The sequence below is a fragment of the Silurus aristotelis genome (assembly GCF_946808225.1).
Source record: "Silurus aristotelis genome assembly, chromosome: 14".
Classification (NCBI taxonomy): Eukaryota; Metazoa; Chordata; class Actinopteri; order Siluriformes; family Siluridae; genus Silurus; species Silurus aristotelis.
Window position 1 is genome coordinate 4,550,626 of NC_139587.1, and position 19,377 is coordinate 4,570,002.

The 19,377-nt window shown below is 36.8% G+C and overlaps 1 protein-coding gene and 1 long non-coding RNA gene across 2 annotated transcripts; one reads left to right on the forward strand and one right to left on the reverse strand.

The window, feature by feature from the left end:
• Positions 1-886: 886 nt before the first annotated feature.
• On the reverse strand, positions 887-7,435 carry LOC310736830. The gene is made up of 3 exons (XR_014536684.1): positions 7,308-7,435; positions 6,266-6,357; positions 887-2,107 (listed from the first exon to the last, which is right to left on the reverse strand). It is a non-coding gene; the product is annotated as an uncharacterized lncRNA (long non-coding RNA).
• On the forward strand, positions 3,445-17,899 carry bbs7 (Bardet-Biedl syndrome 7). The gene is made up of 19 exons (XM_083560599.1): positions 3,445-4,132; positions 5,996-6,061; positions 6,326-6,388; positions 7,312-7,487; positions 8,303-8,489; positions 8,631-8,703; positions 8,784-8,900; positions 9,462-9,592; positions 9,690-9,774; positions 11,247-11,349; positions 12,401-12,593; positions 12,710-12,784; positions 12,905-12,970; positions 15,244-15,383; positions 15,783-15,947; positions 16,065-16,174; positions 16,270-16,373; positions 16,455-16,578; positions 17,556-17,899. Exons 1-19 carry the CDS (start codon positions 4,097-4,099, stop codon positions 17,687-17,689), a joined length of 2,148 nt encoding a protein of 715 aa, XP_083416725.1. The 5' UTR covers positions 3,445-4,096; the 3' UTR covers positions 17,690-17,899.
• The last annotated feature ends 1,478 nt before the right edge of the window (positions 17,900-19,377 follow it).

The following is a 19,377-nucleotide window of genomic DNA, read 5'->3' on the forward strand; positions in this document are numbered from 1 at the left end:
ATGTACTGTATATAAAAAACATTACAAAGCATAACGAAGCGTTGAAGAAAGTGGCAGAAAGTATTGGCGCCCCCTGCTGACTGCACCAAGCCAGTACAGTAGCTTGTTTTTTTATATGAAATAATAGAACACAATATAAAACTAATTTAAATGCATTGTGTTGTATTCAGATCATAGTGGGCTGTAGGATTTACATAAGAAAGCATCCACAAGTGACAGCAGAAAAATTGCACAACAAAAAGAGACAAAGAAACAAAAGAAACATAGTTGGGCTTGTAGGAGGCAGACGATTTCTGGCCCAGAAAAATAGAATAAACAGAAATCTGAAATAAAGAATGTTGTAATTTGTGGCAATTAAAATGCTAACAATTACATTTTTTTGAGTTTGTTCCTCTCATTAGTCTTCATAGGTGTATTATGTAATGCCTATAATTAATTCTATGGTATTCTTCTAAAGGCTCTTTGCGTGTTTTTGCTGTGCATTTGTTCTAGTGAAGATTGTTTAATAAACATCCTCAGAATATGGAGCTAAAGGATTGCAAATATTAAAACCATATTTAATAAATGCCATTTTACTTCAGTTTTTGGTTCAGCAGTCTCCCTTGCTGGGATAAACTGAGCTTTGGATTTATCTAGACCATATCTCCATCCACGATCGTAATATACACAGACTCGCACTGCCACAGAACCACACCTGCAGGCGTATATACACCAGACCTCCATAATTCATCAGAAGTCAGAAGCGCAGGTCCTTTCGGAAATATATTTGGATGAATAATGAATGATACTCATTATGATTGATTTTTTTGTTTGTTGGGTGACCTGCAGTTTTTCCTGTGGCGCATAATGTGGAATTACAATGAGGTGGACACAAGAGTCAAAGCAGTTTAGCACATGATAGACCTTATTGGAAAACATAACAGGATGTTTATGGCATTTAAAAAAATGAAGGTTATGAGTTAAACAGCTGAGCGAGTGAAGAATAGAGACGTGAATATTGAACATTCACTGATTCGTCTTCCAGAAGCATCTGCCTTTGGCAGGGATGAGGTTCTGGTGCCTTTGACTTAATTAGGCATGTCAGATCTGGACTAGTGCAGACACATGATGAAAGACTACTTGATCATTCAGCTTGTAAGAGCCACATGTATAATATAAATACAGAATTTCCTATCAGGCTGCATAAAGACATTAAATGAAAGTCCTGTCGAAGTATAATTTACAACCAATAAAAGTACAAGTAATGCGGAAAAAAATGAAATGACAGCAGTCTAATAAATCTTATTTACAAATGCAAAGAAGTATAAGATTTCATCTTTATAAATCTAAGTCCAATCTATAAAAGTAAAAAAACCCACATACACATAAAGTCTATTTGTAAAGAGGAAAAAAAAACATCAACACAACATTATTCTGACAAATGTAATAGTCTTGTCTTCTTGCTGAAGTTCAGAAAAATCCCAGTCCACTGAGTCATTCCACGGAAAACCCTGAAGTCCGGAATAATCTTCCCCAGAACTTTGTTTCCTTGCAACTATAAACAAGGACAGTTTTCCACATCATTTTTATTTCATGGCATCAGAACCTGATGCTCCTGCAGTTTCCATAGTGCGGCTCCCTGAACGAGCGTCCAGACTGCATGGCTGTGTTTCCCACAGAGTTCCTCAGCTGCTTCAGCACCATCCACAGCACTAGTCCTATCAGAAGCAGAAGGAGGGTAAGAAGTCCAAGATACACGCACACGTTCCAGCCCCATCCCACAGCAAGTGGCATAGAGGTGGAGGCAACCAGGAACCGTCTCGGAGCAGGCATCAGTATCCACGGATCTGAACGCAGCAGCTGTTGTCCCTAATGGGTTTCCTGTGAGACGCAGTTAGGTATAAACTATTCGACGTCCTTGGTGTTGGGACATTCCAGGTCCTTAGATTTGGGACTGTGTCAGTCCAACTAGCATGAATTTCCCCTTGACATTATTTTTCTGACTTTGTATCCTTCAGTAGACACGTCTGGCATCTGCCGTGCTGCTCACAGAGTGAGACTTGTGTTTCTTTTCCAAAAGCTCCCTCTGCTGTTTCCTCCCGCCGTCGATGGAAAACAGTCACTCTCCCTGATTTGTCAGCAAGTGAAAACACACACCCACACACACACACACACACACACACACACACATAAAACACACACACACTCACAAACACACATTCATTACAAGTAGATCAGGTTTCAACTTGCAGAGAGATAAATAAATTACAAAACAGGCTTTCACTCAGCTCCAGGGCTGTGGACATCAATCAGAAGGTCCATCTGTTTTCATCTGATGATCAGGACTGAATAAACGTTTTCGGCCTCATTAAGACAACATGAAGGCTTTACAGTCCAGCATTGTGCATTAACGGTTTAAAAGTAGATACAGCCCTTTTAACCACCTCAAATGAACCATTATTAGTACATATTTATATATATTTATATACATGCATATATATACAATTACATAATATATATACAATTACACAAAAGAACAATTATAACACTACTACTACTTTAAAAAAATATTATTATTATTATTATTATTAATAATTATAATAATAATATTAATAAAAATATTATACAAATAATAATTAAATGTATTAATATTTATTTTATATAACATTTTATATCAATTTTATGAGAAAATAACCTACATATAAAGAATTCTATAAATAATGAGCATCATCAAAATACTGATATTGTTCATAATCATGACAATCATCATTATCAACATCAACAACAACAACATTATAATAATATTGATAGTGATAATAATCATCATCAACATCATTGTCATCGTTGTCTTCATCATCATCATCATCATAATACTGATATTAATAATAGTCATGACAATATTAATAATAATATTAATATTAATAATAATAATAATAATAACCATAATAAAAGTGTTGTTATTATTATTAATAATAATAAAATAAACAATGATTAAAAATTATTGACAGTGATAATGCTGATGGTAATAATAATAATAAAAATAATAATAATAATTATTATAATAATAATAATAATAATAATAATAATAACAACAATAATTAATCATCATCATAATCAGAATCACAATTATACTACTACTACTACTACTAATAATAATAATAATCATCATAATCATCATAATAATAGTGTTATTATTATTAATAATTAAATAAACAATAATAAAATATTATTATTAATAATAATAATAATAATAATAATAATAATAATAATAATAATAATAATAATAAAAATCGTCCTCATCAGCAGCAGCAGCATCATAATATTGACAGTGATAATGCTGATGGTAATAACAACAACAACAATAATAATAAAAACAATAATAATAATAATAATAATAATAATAATAATAATAATAATAATAATAATAATAATAATAATAATAATTAACTCATTTTATTTGAACTTTTAACCTTTATGAATAATCCTTCACATTTTGCAGGAGCGGTGAATAACCAAATATCCCGTTTAAGGTTGAATACCAAATGCCCTCCTCTTATAAAAATAGTGCACTATGTAGGGGTCCAGACGCCGTTAATGAACCGACTCTCTAGCGCACTTGTTTACTAACTCATGAGCCGTTTTGGAATAGAGCCCTGTTTCCCTGGCAACCGGGGATGAGTCCAGGCAGAGACGATCCAACATGGCGGAGCAGCATTAAGTGAAGCGTTTGGTCGCTGGGAAAAGCCACTGCACTGCTCTGGTTATGAAGCTTAAAGTCGCTGTAACGAATTTAGAAGTTTGTTATACGGATATAAAAGTGCATTCTGTGTCTCTGAAGTACTCTGCAGTTTTTTTAAAGGCATGAAATGGAGGGATTTTAGCTAAACTAGCAGTGTCGTGATCCGGGATGTGAGTAGCGTTAATCCTGGAGTTGATGCTAATCTTCTCCCTGGTGAAGATGATCTGACTGGCTGTCTTTTAAATCCAATAAATAGACATAGAAACATTCCTGTATATTATATATTTACCAGTCCTACTTCCATGTAACATCTTGAAATAAGTGTGTGACTAATATAATATAACATCAGTCTGCTGTGAGCTTCTCCAAACTCAGAAGATGGAGCTTCATTTAAAACATGTTGATTATCTACAGGTGGGTGTTTCTCATACAGTTACATTTCTAATATTATTATACATTTTTTGCTTGGTTAGTTGGTTAGTAGGAGACATTGGTACAGAAATGCATGTGTTTTGTCCTAACTTTACCCAATTTATCCTGAAATGTCATGATTTGGCAACCCACAATTACATCATAAAAATAATAATAGTAATAAATTAATTAATAATAAATTAAGCAAATAAGTTGCGATTAATCATGTATTATATATATATATATATATATATATATATATATATATATATATATATATATATATATATATATATATATATATACATATATATATACAGTACAGACCAAAAGTTTGGACACACCTTCTCATTCAAAGAGTTTTCTTTATTTTCATGACTATGAAAATTGTAGTCACACTGAAGGCATCAAAACTATGAATTAACACATGTGGAATTATATACATAACAAAAAAGTGAACTGAAAATACGTCATATTGTAGGTTCTTCAAAGTAGGCATCAAGAGAATGCCAAGAGTGTGCAAAGCAGTAATCTAAGCAAAAGGTGGCTACTTTGAAGAACCTACAATATGACATATTTTCAGTTGTTTCACACTTTTTTGTTATGTATATAATTCCATATATAATTCCACATGTGTTAATTCATAGTTTTGACTATTACCTCTTGAACTCTTTGAATGAGAAGGTGTGTCCAAACTTTTGGTCTGTACTGTGTATATATATATATATATATATATATATATATATATATATATATATATATATATATATATATATATATATATATATATATAAGCTCAAATACCACTGACTGACTCACTCACTCATCACGAAATCTCAAAAACCACTGCACGGATTGCAATGAAATTTGGAACATACCTTCCTCTTGGGTCTTAGGTGCTCACTAAGAAAGGGTTTTGAAAAATTCGCCCTGGATCGCGGCAAACTCGCCAAAAACGCGATTTCTCACGCATTGTAAACTCTTCGAAATAACAGTCTGGATCCTAATGAAACTTACTACATTGTTTCTTATTACATGTTAGATGCACGATAAAAATTATTTTTAAAGTAGTTTGCCCTGTATCGGTACTACAAAGGGGTAGTACGTTATTTGTTGACGTTACGTTCTGATCTCTGATCATCCAGTCCTGCTCAGTGCTTACTGCTTATTGCCATATTGCTTAGCGTTCTGCCTTCCGTAGCGAAGCACGGGTACTTTCAGCTAGTATATATATATATATATATATATATATATATATATATATATATATATATATATATATATACACTGATCAGGCATAACATTATGATCATCTTATAATATTATATGATGCGTCGAGCATTTACAGCATTAACCCCTTCAGCAGTTTAAACTACAAGAGATCGTCCACAAGGACCAGCCTTCGTTCCACATGTGCATCAATGAGCCTCGGCCGCCCGTGACCCTGTCACCGGTTCACCACTTTTTCTTCCTTGGAGCACTTTTGATACACACTGACCACTGCAGACCAGGAACATCCCACAAGAGCTGCAGTTTTGGAGATGCTCCGACCCAGACGTCTAGACATCACAATTTGTCAAACTAGCTACAATCCTGACGCTCGCCCTTTTTTCCTGCTTTTTACATCAACTTTGAGGATAAAATGTTCACTTGCTGCCTAATAAATAAATCCACCCACTAACAGGTGCCATGATAAAGAGATAATCAGTGTTCTTTACATCACCGGAAATGTTAAAATGTCATAATGTTATTCCTGATCTATATACAGTGTATATGTACACAGACACACAGACACACAGACAGACAGACAGAAAAAGATCGGCGGTTGTTTCTGCCAAACTTATTCTGCTCTTTTTCTTTTTCAAGGTTGGAGTGACTTCTCCAAAAACAATGAAACTTTTGCCTGCAGTGGGCCGAAAAGCAATGCAGAAGGTGATTTTCTTTTTAAAAATGCGTGATTAGCGAAATCTGCTGTTCATTTAGTCTTTTGTAGTCCCACATTTCATGCACATTGAGGAGCTGAATCTGATCTGGTTCTATAAGCTGTGGCAGACTCTGTACATGGCAGCATAAACCAAGCTTTATTTACATGCTACAACTACACACCCATCCGTGAGAAGAGCTGGTGTCACTCACCACACTGACTCATCTCAAACTCCTGAATCGACCGCGATTGCTATCATTTCATTTCTGTAGGTTGCTGTTGCCGATCATGAGGGTGTGGTCAACTGTTTCGGGATGAAAAAAGGAGAGGCAGTTGTGAGTATTGAAGTAACTGTTGCACACTTTCAAAATACAATATGTAAACAGGAAGCGATGTATTGACTCTCAGATGCAGCATGTACGCTTGCATTTATTCACATGGCTCAAACATTAATGCAAACCTGACCTAATTTGTGTCATAGCTGAGTGAATTCCCTACATACACTTTAGTAGAAATAAATGAAATGCTGTATAATGTTCTATATATTTTTCTGTCAGCCATGGTTTTCTTCTGCATGAATCTTAGCCAGGAGTTGAGATTTTGTAAAATGCAGATCAACCCAGAAAGAGAAAACAAGATAAGATTAGCTTCTTATTTAAGACTTATCCGGGTTTTGACAGTCGAATGACCCCATCCATATTCACAAAACTCCACCCACATCCAAATACCAACAGTCATTAAAGACTAGAAGCCAGTTTTCCAAAAAGGTTTTCTTAAATGAATACCCTTTATATATACAGTATATAGACAGATTGCCTGACAGTGAAGCAAGATTCGTCGCTCCAGAGAACACGTCTCCACTGCTCTAGAGTCCAGTGTCAGCGTGCTTTACACCACTGCATCCGATGCTACGCATTGCACTCGGTGATGTAAGGATCGGATGCAGCTGGAAACTCATTCCTAAAGCTCTCTACGCACTGTTCTACAGCTAATCTGAAGGCCACATGAAGTTCGGAGGTCTGTAGCTATCGACTCTGCAGAAAGTTGGCGACCTCTGTCCATCCACTGACCCGCGCTGTGATTGTATGTGGTCAACACGTGTTGCTGTCGTTTGCAATGGCTTCCACTTTGTTAAAAAATCACTAACAGTTGACTGTGGAATATTTAGTAGCGAGGAAATTTCATGTCTGGTGGCGTCCTATCATTGGGATGCGCTTTAATTTGTCATGATTGATCAAATTTTTCTTTTCTTACCAAGCCTGTGTTCAGAAGTCTCCCTGGGCACAAGATCTCCAGGCTGGAGCTGGGAGGTGCACTAGGGACACCACAAGAGAAGGTCTTTGTGTGCTCGGGCTCTGAGGTTAAGGGTTACACCAAAAAAGGCAAACAGTTCCTTTCTTTCGAGGCCAATTTGACAGAAAGCATCAACGCCATGTGAGTTTTTATATCGTATTCTACAGATTAGTTCTTCGAATAATCGAGTAATCGGATAAGAAGTACTATTTTTTCATTAAAGAGCAAAACTAAATATATAAGAGATGAAAAGACGGGTCTCTTGAAATTTATTAGTTTTCTTTTTAGAGAAATTTAATAATAATAATAATAATAATAATAATAAAACATTCATCTGTGAAAACTAAACCCATTTACTGCATTTAACTCCATATTATATCAAATTGCAAATACAAATATATAAATAAAACAATCATATAATAATAAAAATATCATTTATATAACTAAATGTTTTCTCTCCATTCCTCCATTCTGCACTGTCTTCTGTGTTACCTGTCCAGGGCTCACGTTTACAAACCACACAAACCAGGCTGAAAACGTGCGTATGCCACTTTCCACGCCAAGGTTGTGATTTATAAAAAATAAATGCTTAAAAAATAAAAAATAACTTGACGAAAAAAAGTGTGCACCTGTAAGTAAACTCCCCCTGTAGTAGGGGAATTGCGCGCTACAACCTTTACGTGGAAAGTGCCGTATGCACGTTTCCGGCCCCATTTTGTGTGTATGCCACGTTTATAAATAAGACGACACAGCTTGGCGAGTGGTGCATCAGTAATAATGGTCCGTGGAGAAACAGTGTTAAATGGACTAAATGAAACATCGGGGCGAATTAGTTTGCATCTGCATTTTTTGTATCCGAATTACTCGAGTTACTCAAGGAACCGTTTCAGCCCTAATCATAATATTCACACACTCATGTCAAACACTAATGTTTATGATTTGAATGTTGTTGGCAGGCGTGTTTCCGGGGCGGACCTTTTTGTCTGCGCCAGTTACATTTACAACCATTACTGTGACTGCAAAGACCAGGACTATTTCCTGTCAGGGGACAAGATTAACGACATGGTGTGTTTACCGGTTGAGACTGTGGGACGTACAGTACCTGTTCTGGCATGTCAGGACAGAGTCTTACGCATACTTCAGGTAATGTATATGAATGTAAGCATGTGACTATTTGCCTTCAGCCAGACCCCCTGTCATGTCGTATTCCTTACATAAAAATCTGATTGGTTATTGATTTACTTTATTTGGCTCACATTCACTATGTATTGTCATTTCTGTAAGGGTTCAGAGCTGCTGTATGACTTTGGGATTTCCGGCCCGCCGTCTGTTCTGGAGCTTCACAACAGAGATGGAGGTGAGAACTTTATGAAACTATACGGAAATATTTTGTTTGTAGGGTGTTTTTTCTTTTTCTGACGCATGGCTGGTGTTTAGGTAAGGATGGGGATGAAGTGCTTTACGGAACGGCTGATGGCAAACTGGGGCTGGTGCAGTTAACCTGTTCAGCTCCTGTCCCTAAGTGGGAGGTGGACAATGAGAAAAAAAAAGGAGGTAAGGATCAATGTCTGAGAGCAGCTTTGTACTATGTTGTACCAGGGGTTTGCGATAATAAAAGTGTGACACGATCGTAATTGTTGTTTTAACGATATGCAAAGCCAAATTTTATCATTTAATCCTTTTTTAGTAACCAATCAAAACGCCGCATGAAGTGTTCACGAATTCAGTGCTTGACAGAATTGAAAGGATCGAAGAAATAAGATTCATGTAATTTCGTCCGTCAACCAGTCCATCACCACTGCAAACAGGAAAGGGCTCAGAGCCGATCCTTGATGCAATCCAACCTCCACCTTTTTCATTTAATTTATTTGTTTCAATGAATCGTTATACCACTGCCATTGTAAAAGCATAGCAAATGACCAGAAATGTTTTAGTTCATGATAAATAATTAACAGAGGATATATTTAATGTCTGTGTACAATAACTTGGGAATGTACACTATATGGCAAAAGTAAGTTGCTATGGGCATTGTTCAGCAACTAAAATAATGACTGTAATGGCATTTAAAGCATCTATATGTTTGACTTTTTTAGTATTTGTTTGTTTTACTTCCAGGTGTGCTGTGCATCGATACATTCGACATCCTGGGTGACGGAGTAAAAGACATCCTGGTTGGGAGGGATGACGGGACGGTCGAGATCTACGGACTGGACAACTCCAACGAGCTTACGTTGCGTTTTGAGAACGTAGGTGGAAACCAGTTCAAGTATGGATTTACATTTTGTTGTGGCAGTTGAGTGTGTGTGTGTTTATTCATCAGTGCATTTCTGTGTTTACTTTAAGGTTTTGACAGAAAGTGTTACATCGATTCAGGGAGGGTGTGTAGGAAAGGAGTCATATGATGAGGTTGTTACAACAACATATACAGGTGAGTTCCAACTTCTATGTTCAGCTTTCTGTTTTTCTGGGATTTTGTGCCACACAGCGTTCTCCAGCGCATCTCAATATTTATTTTTTCCCAATGGATATTAATTGTGAGTTAAGATTAGTTCTGGCAATGTTAGAAATTGTTTTGTTTTAATCTCAAAGTTCTGGCTACACTTTTTTACTCAAGTTAAAGTAAAGAAAGTAAAAAGTAAAGTAAAAAGTAGCCATTACTACTACCTGTTTTAGTGTCACACTGGTAACTGGCCTCATGTCGTATTGATTATTGATTAGGCAATTTTTTATCTGTTCTTAATGTACCTTAAATAAATACTTTTCAAGTTTTTAATAATCAACATGGGCATGGACAAATATTGATGTTTTATGCAAATTAATGTTTATTATTAGTGAAACCAAACTCAACATGAAGACAAAATATTTTTGTAAATGTTTGAAAGTAATTATGGTGTTTTAAATTACGTAAATTATCAGGACACCAAACGGCACTTTTGCTATGTTTCCACATGGACGGTTAATGAGGTGATACCAGATAAACTGTACATCTTCAAACTTTCATACGGATGAAAACATCAGAGATTATTGTTTTTAACAGTTTTAGTTAAAAGTAGACATTTCAAGCTTTCTATTCATGCATGTATTATGTCTGTGAGGCGAGTATTCACTGAGATTCAGGTTGTTTAGTTTCTGTCTGTGAGGAGAGCTGACAGAGACGGCCGAGAGCGCCCCCTGTCTGTTTTCTTTATTTTACAACAGCACAGCATTTTGTTGTTATTATGAGTATATACAAATAAAAGTATAGTATATGTTATATATACAGTAATCCCCCGTTTACTAAAGATACACGTCACCGTAGTCTTTACTTTCTGTACTGTACTGAATTAACATTTTACTTCATTTTATTATTAATAATTATATTTGTATTAATACAATTCATTATTTTAACCAAAAACAATTCCTATAAGTTTTTTTGGTCTATCATGCTATCCGAGGGAGACTGGGAAAATCAGCCAAACAAATTAGTTATGTTACAAATGCAATTCCAAGATAAACCGGGGGCACGCGATTCAAACGCAGTAAAGCGGGAGATTACTGTATGTATAAATATATAGTGGCGTGGGGAAACGTGAAATTTTGGAACTTGGCGACCCTGTTCGGCGTCATGATCGTGTCCCATCTGCTCATGCGATTATAAGAATCAAAATAAAAAAATTCTAAGAAACAGCTCAACACAGAGATGATGTGTGTTGTGGAACGGAGCGTTGAGGGCTTCTCACAAGAGCTCAAACAGCTTTAATATTCTCCGCTTCGAACACCGTCTGGGGACTTTTTTTTTAAGCAGAACCCGTTTCTTCGACATAAGCAAACGGGACACAATCATGATCTGATACAGTGAGTGTTATAAGTAAAAGACTGCCCCACAGCTTACACCTTCTTCCTGACATGTTGCATATATAGGTTGGGTATCGGGTCTCACCACAGAGCCTCAGCAGATGGAGGCAGGACCAGGGGACGAGGTGAAGATGAGCCGGGAGACCCAGGCCAGGGTGGCCACTCTTAAGTACTTGACATAAACAATACCTTCAGCATCAGCACACTGTTTATTACCGAAAGAAAGAGTTTTTTCAGCATAATCTCTTTATAATCTCTTTAATCGCTTCATAATCTTCCTATTATGCTGTAGAACCATATAGGACTCAGCATAACCAATCTTTAATTTGCATTATCATTCAAGAGTTGATTTTGATGTGTATATTCCTTTACTTGCAATCGATAAATATTAGTTAGCCGACAAGCTAATAAACACTTCCCCAGGTTTAAGGACTACTCTATTGGTTTTATTATATTTATACAATTTTATCATATCATCATCATATTGCGCAGCCCTGTTCTGTAGCATGTGCGGGTATAATTATTTTGTCATGAATTATGTCATAAATCTATATAACTGTATATGAACCAATATAACTTTAATAAACGTTTCTAAAACAAAATCATTTTATAGATGTTTCTGAAATGTTCAGTGAAAGGTATTATCAGTTTGAAAGCTTCCTGATTTGTCCTTTTTTGAAAGGAAAATGCTCTTCAAAGGGAAGAAAACGTGGTCATGCTTTGCCCGTGTAGTCACGTGACGTCTCAAAAAAACATTCGCAAAATCATTTGAAGCAGAACCGCTTAAAATATTAAACGGGAAGAAAATTAACACTACATATTTGCCAGTCTTTGAATTTTACTACTTGTGTCCTTACATTTTATTATAAGTGAATAAGGTAAACAGACTTTTTGACAAACAGAGGTTTTTAGTAATTACACATATATTCCAGATGTGGGGAAATTGCTATGTTTACCTGACAGAATCTTTAGACAGCTTGATAATCAGACTATTCATTAAAGTTGGGATGTTTGGACATTCAGGTGATATATATCTCTCCAGGACATTGACCCTATTCAAAAGAAAACCCCCTAACTGTTCTATCTTTAAGCATGACGCACTAAACTATGCTTTTGAAAATACAGTTCGATGTTGTATGTTCCACCTATAGAGCTTTTAGCCTGCAAGTGTGCGAGGATGAGGAGGCTCAGATATATGCTCTTGTCATGTGTGTATGAAGGGCCGAGCTGGAGCAGCTGCAGGTGAAAGTGATGCAGGGACGGGAGAAATACCAGCAGAGCTCTCAGTCCACTACAGCTGTGTCCGCAGTGCCGTTCTTTAGCATCAACGACAGATTCAATCTGTGCCAAGAGGATGCCAGCTACAGCCTCACTCTGGAGGTTCAGACTGCCATCGATAACCTACTGCTACAGGTCAGACACACGGCAGACTCTGAGATCTAGTCAATAAATCGGATTATATCACAGATATTTTGGAAATATACTCAGGAATATTAGCTTAGGAATATTAAAGGTTTTTTTTTCCACAGAGTGATGTACCGATAGATCTGCTGGATGTGGATAAGAACTCAGCAGTGGTTAGTTTCAGTGAATGTGATTCAGAGGTAACGCATTGACATGTTTCCAGCTTTTACAGTATTCATGCAGCTTAAGGGAAACTATTAGTATATTATATAAATACTCTAGTGATATCTTGCTTTCACACTTTTTTTTTTTTTTTATAGCCAAATGGGAATTTCCTCCTCGCTACTTACAGATGCCAGGCGAACACCACCAGGCTGGAACTAAAGGTAATTTAAATAATAACAATCATCACTTTCGAAAAAGTGTTGCTTGAATTTTGATAGAAAAACAGTCAATGCTCAAGTAATGTACATCAAAACAACAAATGACCTTGTGTGTCGCACAAGAGAAAAACAGCCAACAACAAAATTTCTATCTACTACATACCGAAAGTCTAAATATATTTAATAATAATTAAATTATTGTATTACATTATGTAGAATACAGTGCTGCAGAATTCTTAAATCTGATCGGTCAAAATGTGTTGGTAAATTGTTTATAAAGGCAGCTCTGCAGAGTAGGATTTTGGAACTCTTACCTGGCAACCCTGAGATGTCAGCAATTGTTTTGAAACAGTGCACCCTCATTTAGTTTTAATGGAGTGGTGGTGCACAACGAGCGTTCGCTGTTAACCCTCAAAGGGAATTTCGCCATCATTACCAGTTTGACACGATCATGACATCCCAAATGTTTCCAGTTTCAGCATATTGTAATGGTCAAAAATAAAGCTGTTCTTCAGGAAGAAGTGAACCTGCAAATGTAAACTCACTTGTTTAATGGATAAAACGATAAACATAACTATATATATATATATATATATATATGCAAAAAAAGAAGGATGTATCATTCTTTAATAGAAAGTGCTCATAGTGTTTTTCCCATGATGCACCTCCTATAGAGTTCGTCCCTGACATAATTGCTGAACATACATTCTCTTGCAATCGCCTGCATGCATTCATCAACTTTGAGAAACTGCTGTGTACTTTATTCAAAACTGCCCAGCATGATGAAATTTCCTTTTTTTTATGTCACATTGGTCATGCTGCAATGATAGCGGATTCTGCGCAATTGTATCTCCACGATTATGTGAAGGTTTACAACACAGCCGGCAATGTGATTTTAAAAGAAAATAGCTTCTTTTGAAAACGGCCCAATGTTTGTCCTCTCACCAAGGACAGAAACGGTATCCAAGGTACCACAGGGCACAAGTGGGATTTGCAGCAGAACGCAGGATTTCAGTGATAACACATGGATTGCATCATTACATGACGGGATTACATGAGAAGGGTTTCATCACCTGGAGATGGTGAAGTTTTGCTCTCTAAATAATGCTCAGGCTCAGGATTCCTTTCACAGTGGATAAGTCTTCAACCTTCCCTGTTCCCAAAACGCCCCAAACCATTAAACCTCCATGTTTAACTGTAGGAGTGAGGAGGTCTAATAACATCTTCTCTCTTGTTTTCCAATCTACATAAGTTCTTCTGTTAGAGCCAAAACATGTCAAATTTGACTTATCTGTGCACAAAACTTTCAGTCATTCACTGCCTTTTATCTAGTTTTCTGGCAGGGGGTAGGTCTTATCTTTAAAATATCAACTGTTTAAGATATAATAAGTTCAAATTTGCTTAATGTTGGTGGGGATATTGTCCCTATTGGATTTTACACTTTTCTCAATGTCCCAAATTATTTTGGAATCTTTGGAATAAGTAGTTAATTGGGATAGTAAAATATTTATCATCTGATTCTGAATGATGTTTTATTTTGGAAAATGACCGGATTCTCTCCACCACATGTCTATGACTCACTCTTGATGCATGTCATGATGCCTCGGTCACATGTCTTACCTCCATCCACTACCTTCTTAAAGGGGCTGCTCCGGCCGCTAACACATAATACATTACTGCTGAACTGAAACCCCCAAGCGAGCAAAATGAACAAACAACATCACAGTGGATTCACGTTTATTATTAAATTTAGAAAATACCAGTTTTTGTGCCGGTCGTATCATTTTATTTTGTTGTATTTATCCGCCACATCTTAAAGGCCGGTCCGTCAAATTATTGTCTGATATTAAACCGGTCCGTGGCGCAAAAAAGGTTTGGGACCACTGATCTACACAATTCCTCAATTCAAGACACATTTGCAAAAAAGGTTGCCAGCTGTCCTACTCTGCAGCATTTTACATTCAATGACTTATACAATGAACTGATGCTAAGGTGCTTTTGGGGTTTAAACTATTCTGGTAAAATCCATATATTTTGATCGACTTGACATAAACAACTGATAACGCAGGAAACAGCAGACACTTGTACACAATCATTTAAACCAATGTACCAAAGTATTCGCAATTTGTTCAAATCGACGAGAAATGCTTTTATCATGTGCACAAGTGACTACGTGATGTGGCGGTTGAACAAGTCATTTTGAGATCATTTCGGATCTGAGAAACACGCCAAAGCAACTGAGGAAAAACTGTAATATTCACTCGCGCTCTTTGCAGGTGAGGTCAATCGAGGGTCAGTATGGAACACTTCAGGCCTATGTTACCCCACGGCTCCAGCCTAAAACCTGCCAGGTGCGTCAGTACCAGATCAAACCACTCTCACTCCACCAGAGAACCCACAGTATCGATCACAGCAGGTGAGTCCCATGTAGCATAGAAAATCAATTTAACACCTTAGATTAGATTTGAACACCTGGCACCATGACACACAGGGGGCTGTAACAGTGCTTCAGGGGGTCTGTTAGTATATTATAAATGTAGAAAATGCAAGTATTGAGTTTCAGCTTCATTTCTGATTGTAATAAAGCAATGGCATGGAGAAAGACTGTAGAAAATTCATCTCCTAGTCAGAAGCGAGCAGCCATGTGAGATAAAGATCAATGTTGTTAGATTGATTTGCATAACCAAGTCTGTAAACGTTTTCCCACCACACTGCTTTGCCCTGCGTGGGTGTTTCCCTGAAAGTTTTAAGGTTTGTTTATGGATGCAGTTTTAAATATCAAGAAAAGCCGCATCTCACTGGGTTTTGTGTCCAGGCCCATGAACACCCTGAGGCTAGTGGGGCAGTTCAGCTTTGCAGAGATCCACTCATGGGTCGTGTTCTGCCTGCCTGAGGTGCCTGAGAAAACCCCAGCAGGAGAAAACATCACCTTCTACTTTCAGAACACTTTTCTGGGGACACAGCTTGAGGCGAGTTACTGGTAAGGCAGATGTCTCTGTTGGCAGACATCCTGTATAAAGCAATAGAAGTATGCAGCAGAGGTTAGCAAATAAGATGGTATTTTTTTTTCCCCTGTTGCTTTTTTTTTTTATTCCAGCAAAGGTGAAGGTAACTTTAAATCAGACAACATTTCAACTATATCCATTCTCAAGGATGTTCTCTCGAAGGAAGCCACCAAGCGCAAAATCAATCTCAACATTTCATACGGTGAGTTTTCAATTATACTCTAAATTGCTGTTTCACCCCCAACTTCACTTTGGGGGGGGGGGTTTCATCCCTGTTTTTGCTTCTTTTTTTTTCAGAAGTAAATGAAGATTCTGTGAGCCATACCCTGAAAATGATTCATCCTAAACTCGAATGTCAGCTTTTGTTGGCCAAAAAGGTTCAGCTTATCGATGCTTTAAAGGTAATGAGGATCTAGAACTGTGCATTGTGGCAAACTTGATGTCCAGTCTTTTATTCGTGTGTATCTTCGGATCTTCTTTAGGAGCTGCAAGTGCATGAAGGAAATGCAGATTTTCTGATTCCTGAGTATCGCAACATACTCGACGAGTCTCCTCGTCTGCTAGAAGAGTACAAAAAGCAGCCTGCACATCTGGAAAGATTATACGGTAAGTAACCTACAACGTAATACATGTCCTTCCTATTATATATATCCTGTTATAAATACCTTTGTTTATCATGGTGTATCATGTCCTCTGCACATGACTCTTGAAACCTCCAGCTCCACCTCCTGTCTTTTCATCTATAAACCATAGCAGGTCTCACCATCGCCTTATAAACTGCAGACCCTTCTATCCCAAATCACTCCTGCTATCACTCTTCTCCACCCACTCCACCCTGCCTGCACTCTTCTCTTCACTTCTCTAACACACTCTCCATTACTTTGCACAGTCGACCCCAGGTATTTAAACAGGGTTTCCGTGTGGTCTTAAAAATCTACATTTTAGGCCTTAAAACATCTTAAATTTGTTAAAATAATGTCCATGTAACACTACCTCTCACTAAATTGCTTCCACAGCTTCCGCACTAAAATGTTTCTGCTGTTTTTTTATTGGAGCGAATCTCTCTTATATTGTATCACAGATGTAAAACGTGTTTAATTTTTCAAATATGGAGAAGTGCAAGTTTAGTGATACTTGCCTTTATTTAGAGCTCGGTTAAGGCCGTTTGCTATAAAACGTATTTGTGTGTGTGTTTGATGTCATGATCAATTTCATTCTCAGCGGTTTTAAAAAGGTTTTAAAAAGGTCTTAAATAGGCGTACATTTGATTTTGTAAAAACCTGCAGAAACCCTGTTAAACTCCCCCATCTTCACCGCCTCTACTTCTTTCAACCACCCTCCACTGTCTTACTTCTACTGCCTTTCATTCCCCTTCTCTATAGCGCGCACCTCCATCTCTCCAGGCTCTTCTCAACCTGGTCCTGCTACACCATAAATCACAATATTCCTCCTTCCTTTGATATTGATTCATATTAAATATGTAGATATATATTTTTATATGATATTATTATTATTATTATTATTACTGTCATCAGCTTCATCTTTTTTTTTAGAATTGTAAGTAACATAACATCCTCTTGCAGGTATGATAACCGACCTCTTCATCGACAAGTTCAAATTCAAAGGGCAAAACGTCAAGACGAAGGTTTCACAGCTCCTTGAAATATTAGACAACTATGACCTGAACTCTCTGGTGGACTTTTTCAATGACACTTGATTGGCAAATATTTATTTATTTAATATTTTGTAATATTAGATTCCTCTGATATTTATGTGCAGTAGCTGAAAACGTTTACGTGCCAAAGCACAAAAGCCGAACAGAGAGGAATATTTATCTCACCAAATAGTGCTGTGATATAATGTAATAAAGAAAACACTACATTTCTGTGAATTTCTATATTGTATTCAAATAAATCTTCATATCAAGTTTCCTGTTTATTATTTTTGTGCTCCAAATGCTGTATTTTCGGTATTAGAATTGCCTACTCTGTCTGGAATCCTTGCGGAGAAATCAGTAGGATGTCGAAGATGTTGGCACACCACTGTGACGAACACAGATTGGGTTACGATTTAAACGTTACTATTTTATCCAATAAGGCTGAGGATTGATATTAGATGAAAATGAGATGTAACATCTTTGTCCAGTCTGTGGATTTAAAGTATTTTTTGCCCATATGTGAATCCATCTGATGTTAATTGATACATCCCAGAATTCTTACAGTATATAAATATAAGACACAAAAATACATGCCATCATTATGTTTCTTCCAATGGTATTAGATATTAAGATATTGGTATTTCATGGAGAATGAAAATTTTTTTAAATTGGCCTGTTACTCTTTATTAAAGATGCCATTGGTGCCCAAATAGGATTATACCTGTGGTGGATGAAGTAAACAAACCATGTACTTGAGCTAAAGTAGGTAAAATCTTACTACAGTAAAATATATATTTATATTATTATTTATTCCTCTCAAAATGTTCTGCTTGATGTTGAACGGATGCTGAACTGTATGTTGTCAAGCGTCAATCAAAACAAGTTTAAAACATCGCAAGCTCCACCCTGCACCAATCAATCTTACCAGTTAATTATTTATCCACTCATAAATAAAAAAAACAATGTCTGATTTCGCACAACGAAATGCAGGTGTGAATGCTTTAAAATGAAGTCTGTTTTTTTTATCGTAAACAAAATGAAAAGGAACAGAAGGGAAATCCAAATGAAATTGATGTTCTGTGCATGTAGACTGCCTCAAATCCTTCTGTCTCCTCGTGTAATCTCAGATTTGATCATGTTGAGATCAGGGCTCTGGGGCCGACAGAAACCTCCATGATGGTAATGCATGATGGATAAACATCTGCCTGTATCTCAGCATTAAGGAGACCATTAATCCTGACCATTCAGGATTCCACATTTGCAGAAATGCAGCCCCAAACTTGAGGGAAACCACAGGGTACAGTGAAAAAGAAATAAAGACATTATTATTTAGATTTATGGCATTTGGCAGATGCCTTTATTCATGCATGGGGGTCTTCCTTGGGACCTGGAAGTGTCAGCTTGTACCTTGTGTGTGTGTGTGTGTGTGTGTGTATCAATAAGTTTACAATAAAAGTACTTTATTTATCTATGTTTACACAATATCAACTTCAAAATAGTCTCCTTGCACAACAATACAGTGCTCTCAGCATTCCTGCCACTTCTGGAATGTGTCCTGGAAGTGTTCATTTCAAAGCATGTCAAGCAATAATGTCAAAACAGCATCTCTTGAGCTCAGCATCTTCTGGATCTTTAGCCAAGTGAGATCATGTGGCTTGTTCTCCGACGATCATCATGCACAAGTTGCCGAATGGTTTCTACTTATTCGGGCGTTGAGCTCGTTGAAGGTCTTCCTGATCTCTCGTCTA

Bases quoted from the DNA above. Each gene is read 5' to 3' on its own strand.
- bbs7 (XM_083560599.1), top strand. From the start codon at position 4,097: ATGGAGCTTCATTTAAAACATGTTGATTATCTACAG. The intron at 4,133-5,995 runs GTGGGTGTTTCT...TTCTTTTTCAAG, and splicing joins AACATGTTGATTATCTACAG to GTTGGAGTGACTTCTCCAAA. The intron at 8,704-8,783 runs GTGAGAACTTTA...GCTGGTGTTTAG, and splicing joins GCTTCACAACAGAGATGGAG to GTAAGGATGGGGATGAAGTG.